Raw genomic sequence first — 9,787 nt, 5'->3', positions numbered from 1 at the left:
CAATGTACCACGGCTAAGGGCCGTGTCCAGGCACTCCGCTTTGCGTTGTGCATAAGAACAGCCCTTAGCCATGGTATATTGGCCATATACCACAATACCTCCTCGGGCCTTATTGCTTAAGTATAGTATATAGTATGTGTGAGCAGTTCCCACATGAAAAAATACTGTAGTATACTATGGTATAAATACTATAGTATTCACTGTAGTGTTTTTGCAGTATTTACTGTAGTATACTGTAGTGTTTACTATACACTAGTTGGTTCATTAGGAACAAAAACAACATGCCCTAACCATGGGGAAAAACAGATGAGGTTGGCTTAGATTGTTGACAACATGTAAGCTATATTTTTTCTCCATTGTTTATTGAAAACATAAATACATTTGCACAATGACCACTTGTTGTCTCTCAAATACATTGTTACATTTGTTGGTTAGCTAGCTAGCGAATTTGAGCCGTATTAGCATTGACATGAAATCCGTCAAAACAGCTCAAATCAAGACATGGTAACAATAAGATAAAACTAACTGAAACGAGCCCCTTACGATTCCCCACATGGCAGTTTGTTGTCGTTCATGCTAGTAGTCAGGCCACCCAGAACCACAACACCAGGCTGATTCTGCTGCATGGAAGCGCGCACATTGTTTTTGTGACTTTGTCAGGCAACCTATCTCTAGTGTTTTTGTTTTATTGTCTTTGGCATAGAACTGGAGGCTTTCTCCTTGAGGAAACCTACTGGAGAAATACTAAAAGAGCAGGTTTTTAAAAGCTTTTCTATAACCTGTAGGTAGGTAGGTCTGAACAGAGAGTTCAGAGCTTCTGCTCTTTTCTATAACCTGTAGGTAGGTAGGTCTGAACAGAAAGTTCAGAGCTTCTGCTCTTTTCTATAACCTGTAGGTAGGTAGGTCTGAACAGAAAGTTCAGAGCTTCTGCTCTTTTCTGTAACCTGTAGGTAGGTAGGTCTGAACAGAAAGTTCAGAGCTTCTGCTCTTTTCTATAACCTGTAGGTAGGTAGGTCTGAACAGAAAGTTCAGAGCTTCTGCTCTTTTCTATAACCTGTAGGTAGGTAGGTCTGAACAGAGAGTTCAGAGCTTCTGCTCTTTTCTATAACCTGTAGGTAGGTAGGTCTGAACAGAGAGTTCAGAGCTTCTGCTCTTTTCTATAACCTGTAGGTAGGTAGGTCTGAACAGAAAGTTCAGAGCTTCTGCTCTTTTCTATAACCTGTAGGTAGGTAGGTCTGAACAGAGAGTTCAGAGCTTCTGCTCTTTTCTATAACCTGTAGGTAGGTAGGTCTGAACAGAAAGTTCAGAGCTCCTGCTCTTTTCTATAACCTGTAGGTAGGTAGGTCTGAGCAGAAAGTTCAGAGCTTCTGCTCTTTTCTATAACCTGTAGGTAGGTAGGTCTGAACAGAAAGTTCAGAGCTTCTGCTCTTTTCTATAACCTGTAGGTAGGTAGGTCTGAACAGAAAGTTCAGAGCTTCTGCTCTTTTCTATAACCTGTAGGTAGGTAGGTCTGAACAGAGAGTTCAGAGCTTCTGCTCTTTTCTATAACCTGTAGGTAGGTAGGTCTGAACAGAAAGTTCAGAGCTCCTGCTCTTTTCTATAACCTGTAGGTAGGTAGGTCTGAGCAGAAAGTTCAGAGCTTCTGCTCTTTTCTATAACCTGTAGGTAGGTAGGTCTGAACAGAAAGTTCAGAGCTTCTGCTCTTTTCTATAACCTGTAGGTAGGTAGGTCTGAACAGAAAGTTCAGAGCTTCTGCTCTTTTCTATAACCTGTAGGTAGGTAGGTCTGAACAGAGAGTTCAGAGCTTCTGCTCTTTTCTATAACCTGTAGGTAGGTAGGTCTGAACAGAAAGTTCAGAGCTTCTGCTCTTTTCTATAACCTGTAGGTAGGTAGGTCTGAACAGAAAGTTCAGAACTTCTGCTCTTTTCTATAACCTGTAGGTAGGTAGGTCTGAATAGAAAGTTCAGAGCTTCTGCTCTTTTCTATAACCTGTAGGTAGATAGGTCTGAACAGAAAGTTCAGAGCTTCTGCTCTTTTCTATAACCTGCAGGTAGGTAGGTCTGAACAGAGAGTTCAGAGCTTCTGCTCTTTTCTATAACCTGTAGGTAGGTAGGTCTGAACAGAGAGTTCAGAGCTTCTGCTCTTTTCTATAACCTGTAGGTAGGTAGGTCTGAACAGAAAGTTCAGAGCTTCTGCTCTTTTCTATAACCTGTAGGTAGGTAGGTCTGAACAGAAAGTTCAGAGCTTCTGCTCTTTTCTATAACCTGTAGGTAGGTAGGTCTGAACAGAAAGTTCAGAGCTTCTGCTCTTTTCTATAACCTGTAGGTAGGTAGGTCTGAACAGAGAGTTCAGAGCTTCTGCTCTTTTCTATAACCTGTAGGTAGGTAGGTCTGAACAGAGAGTTCAGAGCTTCTGCTCTTTTCTATAACCTGTAGGTAGGTAGGTCTGAACAGAGAGTTCAGAGCTTCTGCTCTTTTCTATAACCTGTAGGTAGGTAGGTCTGAACAGAAAGTTCAGAGCTTCTGCTCTTTTCTATAACCTGTAGGTAGGTAGGTCTGAACAGAAAGTTCAGAGCTTCTGCTCTTTTCTATAACCTGTAGGTAGGTAGGTCTGAACAGAAAGTTCAGAGCTTCTGCTCTTTTCTATAACCTGTAGGTAGGTAGGTCTGAACAGAGAGTTCAGAGCTTCTGCTCTTTTCTATAACCTGTAGATAGGTAGGTCTGAACAGAAAGTTCAGAGCTTCTGCTCTTTTCTATAACCTGTAGGTAGGTAGGTCTGAACAGAAAGTTCAGAGCTTCTGCTCTTTTCTATAACCTGTAGGTAGGTAGGTCTGAATAGAAAGTTCAGAGCTTCTGCTCTTTTCTATAACCTGTAGGTAGGTAGGTCTGAACAGAAAGTTCAGAGCTTCTGCTCTTTTCTATAACCTGCAGGTAGGTAGGTCTGAACAGAGAGTTCAGAGCTTCTGCTCTTTTCTATAACCTGTAGGTAGGTAGGTCTGAACAGAGAGTTCAGAGCTTCTGCTCTTTTCTATAACCTGTAGGTAGGTAGGTCTGAACAGAGAGTTCAGAGCTTCTGCTCTTTTCTATAACCTGTAGGTAGGTAGGTCTGAACAGAAAGTTCAGAGCTTCTGCTCTTTTCTATAACCTGTAGGTAGGTAGGTCTGAACAGAAAGTTCAGAGCTTCTGCTCTTTTCTATAACCTGTAGGTAGGTAGGTCTGAATAGAAAGTTCAGAGCTTCTGCTCTTTTCTATAACCTGTAGGTAGGTAGGTCTGAACAGAAAGTTCAGAGCTTCTGCTCTTTTCTATAACCTGCAGGTAGGTAGGTCTGAACAGAGAGTTCAGAGCTTCTGCTCTTTTCTATAACCTGTAGGTAGGTAGGTCTGAACAGAGAGTTCAGAGCTTCTGCTCTTTTCTATAACCTGTAGGTAGGTAGGTCTGAACAGAGAGTTCAGAGCTTCTGCTCTTTTCTATAACCTGTAGGTAGGTAGGTCTGAACAGAAAGTTCAGAGCTTCTGCTCTTTTCTAAAACCTGTAGGTAGGTAGGTCTGAACAGAAAGTTCAGAGCTTCTGCTCTTTTCTATAACCTGTAGGTAGGTAGGTCTGAATAGAAAGTTCAGAGCTTCTGCTCTTTTCTATAACCTGTAGGTAGATAGGTCTGAACAGAAAGTTCAGAGCTTCTGCTCTTTTCTATAACCTGCAGGTAGGTAGGTCTGAACAGAGAGTTCAGAGCTTCTGCTCTTTTCTATAACCTGTAGGTAGGTAGGTCTGAACAGAGAGTTCAGAGCTTCTGCTCTTTTCTATAACCTGTAGGTAGGTAGGTCTGAACAGAAAGTTCAGAGCTTCTGCTCTTTTCTATAACCTGTAGGTAGGTAGGTCTGAACAGAAAGTTCAGAGCTTCTGCTCTTTTCTATAACCTGTAGGTAGGTAGGTCTGAACAGAAAGTTCAGAGCTTCTGCTCTTTTCTATAACCTGTAGGTAGGTAGGTCTGAATAGAAAGTTCAGAGCTTCTGCTCTTTTCTATAACCTGTAGGTAGATAGGTCTGAACAGAAAGTTCAGAGCTTCTGCTCTTTTCTATAACCTGCAGGTAGGTCGGTCTGAACAGAGAGTTCAGAGCTTCTGCTCTTTTCTATAACCTGTAGGTAGGTAGGTCTGAACAGAGAGTTCAGAGCTTCTGCTCTTTTCTATAACCTGTAGGTAGGTAGGTCTGAACAGAAAGTTCAGAGCTTCTGCTCTTTTCTATAACCTGTAGGTAGGTAGGTCTGAACAGAAAGTTCAGAGCTTCTGCTCTTTTCTATAACCTGTAGGTAGGTAGGTCTGAACAGAAAGTTCAGAGCTTCTGCTCTTTTCTATAACCTGTAGGTAGGTAGGTCTGAACAGAAAGTTCAGAGCTTCTGCTCTTTTCTATAACCTGTAGGTAGGTAGGTCTGAACAGAGAGTTCAGAGCTTCTGCTCTTTTCTATAACCTGTAGGTAGGTAGGTCTGAACAGAGAGTTCAGAGCTTCTGCTCTTTTCTATAACCTGTAGGTAGGTAGGTCTGAACAGAGAGTTCAGAGCTTCTGCTCTTTTCTATAACCTGTAGGTAGGTAGGTCTGAACAGAAAGTTCAGAGCTTCTGCTCTTTTCTATAACCTGTAGGTAGGTAGGTCTGAAAAGAAAGTTCAGAGCTTCTGCTCTTTTCTATAACCTGTAGGTAGGTAGGTCTGAACAGAAAGTTCAGAGCTTCTGCTCTTTTCTATAACCTGTAGGTAGGTAGGTCTGAACAGAAAGTTCAGAGCTTCTGCTCTTTTCTATAACCTGTAGGTAGGTAGGTCTGAACAGAGAGTTCAGAGCTTCTGCTCTTTTCTATAACCTGTAGATAGGTAGGTCTGAACAGAAAGTTCAGAGCTTCTGCTCTTTTCTAAAACCTGTAGGTAGGTAGGTCTGAACAGAAAGTTCAGAGCTTCTGCTCTTTTCTATAACCTGTAGGTAGGTAGGTCTGAACAGAAAGTTCAGAGCTTCTGCTCTTTTCTATAACCTGTAGGTAGGTAGGTCTGAACAGAAAGTTCAGAGCTTCTGCTCTTTTCTATAACCTGCAGGTAGGTAGGTCTGAACAGAGAGTTCAGCGCTTCTGCTCTTTTCTATAACCTGTAGGTAGGTAGGTCTGAACAGAGAGTTCAGAGCTTCTGCTCTTTTCTATAACCTGTAGGTAGGTAGGTCTGAACAGAGAGTTCAGAGCTTCTGCTCTTTTCTATAACCTGTAGGTAGGTAGGTCTGAACAGAGAGTTCAGAGCTTCTTCTCTTTTCTATAGTAAGTACAGTAGTATTCTATTGTCAACTGTAGTATTTCTTCATGTGGGTTGAAAGGAGATTTAACCAAGGGCAAGTATTACTGTATTATTTTCACCAGTCTTCTGGTAAATGCAACACTGTTGTTGTGATAATGGCAATAGCTGGAAATCCTTATTAGGAATCTGAGGAAACGGATGTTTTGGGTAGTAGGATGTCTAGAAACACATCTGAGTGTTCTACATGACGTTGTCACTGTATTTAGACAGCGTCCTTACCTCACCTTACCATCTCTCTCTTCCCCTCTCTCTCTCTCTCTCTCTCTCTCTCTCTCTCTCTCTCTCTCTCTCTCTCTTCTTTCTCTTTTCTATCTTATCTCTCTCTCTTCTCTCCTCTTCTCTCTCCTCTCTCCCTCTTCTCTCTTCTCTCTTTAGAACGTGACAATCAGGAGGCGAGGATCACAGAGATCCATAGCATCGTCCACTGGCTCCCAGAGAAGAACCGGCAGATGCTGGACCTGCTTACGAAACACTTGGCAAAGTAGGTTTGGTTTAGGCCCACTCCCCTGGGGTCTCCCATGTACTGTGTTACAAATCCTCCGGACTGTACCGCGCTGACGGCCATGACCACCACTGACTCCCAAATTCCCCCTATTCCTTATATAGTGCACTATTTAGGGAATAGGGTGTCCATTTTGGATGCAGACCATGTTACAAATCCCCCACCCATGCCGAACGCCATTACCACACCCACCCAGGCCTGTAAGAGGATTGGCTTGGTAATGAACTCAGGACTGTAGTGTTGACACCAGTAATGGCTCCTAGCTTTCCCCTGTGTTCCTCCTCTACACCACCACCGAAAACAACACACGTCATTAGTTTGGTCGCCAGACTCATCCTCTTCTTCTGGGTATTGTTGTCCAATGGAGGCGGTGCAGTTTGCCATCTGTCTTTCTCAATACCATGTCAGAGTGACGATAGGTTACTATCAGAGGCAGGCTGCAGAGTTAAAACTCTTACCCTATTTATTGTTGTCCAACATGCTGAGAGAGGATTATGGGTAATTGTAAACCGGACGTCATGGTTTAGATTTAACTAACATACACTATATCTATGTACATTTCTTTTTACATTTCATGTGCCGTCACATACGAGATGGTACATCCTGAAATCGGAAATGACAGTGTTTTATAGGAATGGGCAGATGTTGGATAATGACAGTGTTTTTATAGGACTGGGCAGATGTTGGATAATGACAGTGTTTTTATAGGAATGGGCAGATGTTGGATAATGACAGTGTTTTATAGGAATGGGCAGATGTTGGATAATGACAGTGTTTTTAAACTAATGGGCAGATGTTGGATAATGACAGTGTTTTTATAGGACTGGGTAGATGTTGGATAATGACAGTGTTTTTATAGGAATTGGCAGATGTTGGATAATGACAGTGTTTTTATAGGACTGGGCAGATGTTGGATAATGACAGTGTTTTTATAGGAATGGGCAGATGTTGGATAATGACAGTGTTTTTATAGGACTGGGTAGATGTTGGATAATGACAGTGTTTTTATAGGAATGGGCAGATGTTGGATAATGACAGTGTTTTTATAGGACTGGGCAGATGTTGGATAATGACAGTGTTTTATAGGAATGGGCAAATGTTGGATAATGACAGTGTTTTTATAGGACTGGGCAGATGTTGGATAATGACAGTGTTTTTATAGGAATGGGCAGATGTTGGATAATGACAGTGTTTTTAAACGAATGGGCAGATGTTGGATAATGACAGTGTTTTTATAGGACTGGGTAGATGTTGGATAATGACAGTGTTTTTAAACGAATGGGCAGATGTTGGATAATGACAGTGTTTTTATAGGACTGGGCAGATGTTGGATAATGACAGTGTTTTTATAGGACTGGGTAGATGTTGGATAATGACAGTGTTTTTATAGGACTGGGCAGATGTTGGAAAATGACATTTTTTTTTTTTAGGAATGGGCAGATGTTGGATAATGACAGTGTTTTTATAGGACTGGGTAGATGTTGGATAATGACAGTGTTTTTATAGGACTGGGCAGATGTTGGAAAATGACAGTGTTTTTATAGGAATGGGCAGATGTTGGATAATGACAGTGTTTTTATAGGAATGGGCAGATGTTGGATAATGACAGTGTTTTTATAGGAATGGGCAGATGTTGGATAATGACAGTGTTTTTATAGGAATGGGCAGATGTTGGATAATGACAGTGTTTTATAGGAATGGGCAGATGTTGGATAATGACAGTGTTTTTATAGGAATGGGCAGATGTTGGATAATGACAGTGTTTTATAGGAATGGGCAGATGTTGGATAATGACAGTGTTTTTATAGGACTGGGTAGATGTTGGATAATGACAGTGTTTTTATAGGAATGGGCAGATGTTGGATAATGACAGTGTTTTTATAGGACTGGGCAGATGTTGGATAATGACAGTGTTTTTATAGGAATGGGCAGATGTTGGATAATGACAGTGTTTTTATAGGAATGGGCAGATGTTGGATAATGACAGTGTTTTTTTAGGACTGGGTAGATGTTGGATAATGACAGTGTTTTTATAGGACTGGGCAGATGTTGGAAAATGACAGTGTTTTTATAGGAATGGGCAGATGTTGGATAATGACAGTGTTTTTATAGGAATGGGCAGATGTTGGATAATGACAGTGTTTTTATAGGAATGGGCAGATGTTGGATAATGACAGTGTTTTTATAGGAATGGGCAGATGTTGGATAATGACAGTGTTTTATAGGAATGGGCAGATGTTGGATAATGACAGTGTTTTTATAGGAATGGGCAGATGTTGGATAATGACAGTGTTTTATAGGAATGGGCAGATGTTGGATAATGACAGTGTTTTTATAGGACTGGGTAGATGTTGGATAATGACAGTGTTTTTATAGGAATGGGCAGATGTTGGATAATGACAGTGTTTTATAGGAATGGGCAGATGTTGGATAATGACAGTGTTTTTATAGGAATGGGCAGATGTTGGATAATGACAGTGTTTTTATAGGAATGGGCAGATGTTGGATAATGACAGTGTTTTTTTAGGACTGGGTAGATGTTGGATAATGACAGTGTTTTTATAGGACTGGGCAGATGTTGGATAATGACAGTGTTTTATAGGAATGGGCAGATGTTGGATAATGACAGTGTTTTATAGGAATGGGCAGATGTTGGATAATGACAGTGTTATTATAGGAATGGGCAGATGTTGGATAATGACAGTGTTTTTATAGGAATGGGCAGATGTTGGATAATGACAGTGTTTTATAGGAATGGGCAGATGTTGGATAATGACAGTGTTTTTATAGGACTGGGCAGATGTTGGATAATGACAGTGTTTTTATAGGAATGGGCAGATGTTGGATAATGACAGTGTTTTTATAGGAATGGGCAGATGTTGGATAATGACAGTGTTTTATAGGAATGGGCAGATGTTGGATAATGACAGTGTTTTTATAGGAATGGGCAGATGTTGGATAATGACAGTGTTTTTATAGGAATGGACAGATGTTGGATAATGACAGTGTTTTTATAGGAATGGGCAGATGTTGGATAATGACAGTGTTTTTATAGGACTGGGTAGATGTTGGATAATGACAGTGTTTTTATAGGAATGGGCAGATGTTGGATAATGACAGTGTTTTTATAGGACTGGGTAGATGTTGGATAATGACAGTGTTTTTATAGGAATGGGCAGATGTTGGATAATGACAGTGTTTTTATAGGACTGGGCAGATGTTGGATAATGACAGTGTTTTTATAGGAATGGGCAGATGTTGGATAATGACAGTGTTTTTATAGGACTGGGTAGATGTTGGATAATGACAGTGTTTTTATAGGAATGGGCAGATGTTGGATAATGACAGTGTTTTTATAGGACTGGGCAGATGTTGGATAATGACAGTGTTTTATAGGAATGGGCAAATGTTGGATAATGACAGTGTTTTTATAGGACTGGGCAGATGTTGGATAATGACAGTGTTTTTATAGGAATGGGCAGATGTTGGATAATGACAGTGTTTTTAAACGAATGGGCAGATGTTGGATAATGACAGTGTTTTTATAGGACTGGGTAGATGTTGGATAATGACAGTGTTTTTAAACGAATGGGCAGATGTTGGATAATGACAGTGTTTTTATAGGACTGGGCAGATGTTGGATAATGACAGTGTTTTTATAGGACTGGGTAGATGTTGGATAATGACAGTGTTTTTATAGGACTGGGCAGATGTTGGAAAATGACATTTTTTTTTTTAGGAATGGGCAGATGTTGGATAATGACAGTGTTTTTATAGGACTGGGTAGATGTTGGATAATGACAGTGTTTTTATAGGACTAGGCAGATGTTGGAAAATGACAGTGTTTTTATAGGAATGGGCAGATGTTGGATAATGACAGTGTTTTATAGGAATGGGCAGATGTTGGATAATGACAGTGTTTTTATAGGAATGGGCAGATGTTGGATAATGACAGTGTTTT

The 9,787-nt window shown here is 40.7% G+C and overlaps 1 protein-coding gene and 1 non-coding gene across 3 annotated transcripts in view; one reads left to right on the top strand and one right to left on the bottom strand.

Moving 5' to 3' along the window:
* LOC110534849 (rho GTPase-activating protein 26) overlaps positions 1-9,787 on the top strand; it is a 134,194-nt gene that overhangs the window by 96,959 nt on the left and 27,448 nt on the right. For both annotated transcript variants that reach the window (XM_036989705.2, XM_036989703.2), the window contains exon 17: positions 5,700-5,805. In XM_036989705.2, coding sequence (XP_036845600.1) covers positions 5,700-5,805 — 106 coding nt within the window. The remainder of the gene's footprint in view (positions 1-5,699; positions 5,806-9,787) is intronic.
* On the bottom strand, positions 708-762 carry LOC118937068 (U7 small nuclear RNA). Its single transcript, XR_005034465.1, has one exon. It is a non-coding gene; the product is annotated as a U7 small nuclear RNA (small nuclear RNA).

This window comes from Oncorhynchus mykiss, chromosome 10 (genome assembly GCF_057628025.1).
Source record: "Oncorhynchus mykiss isolate SJ-2025 chromosome 10, ASM5762802v1, whole genome shotgun sequence".
In the NCBI taxonomy this organism is placed as follows: domain Eukaryota; kingdom Metazoa; phylum Chordata; class Actinopteri; order Salmoniformes; family Salmonidae; genus Oncorhynchus; species Oncorhynchus mykiss.
The sequence above is the reverse complement of the archived record's forward strand: the minus strand, read 5'-3'. Positions and strand labels throughout refer to the sequence as shown.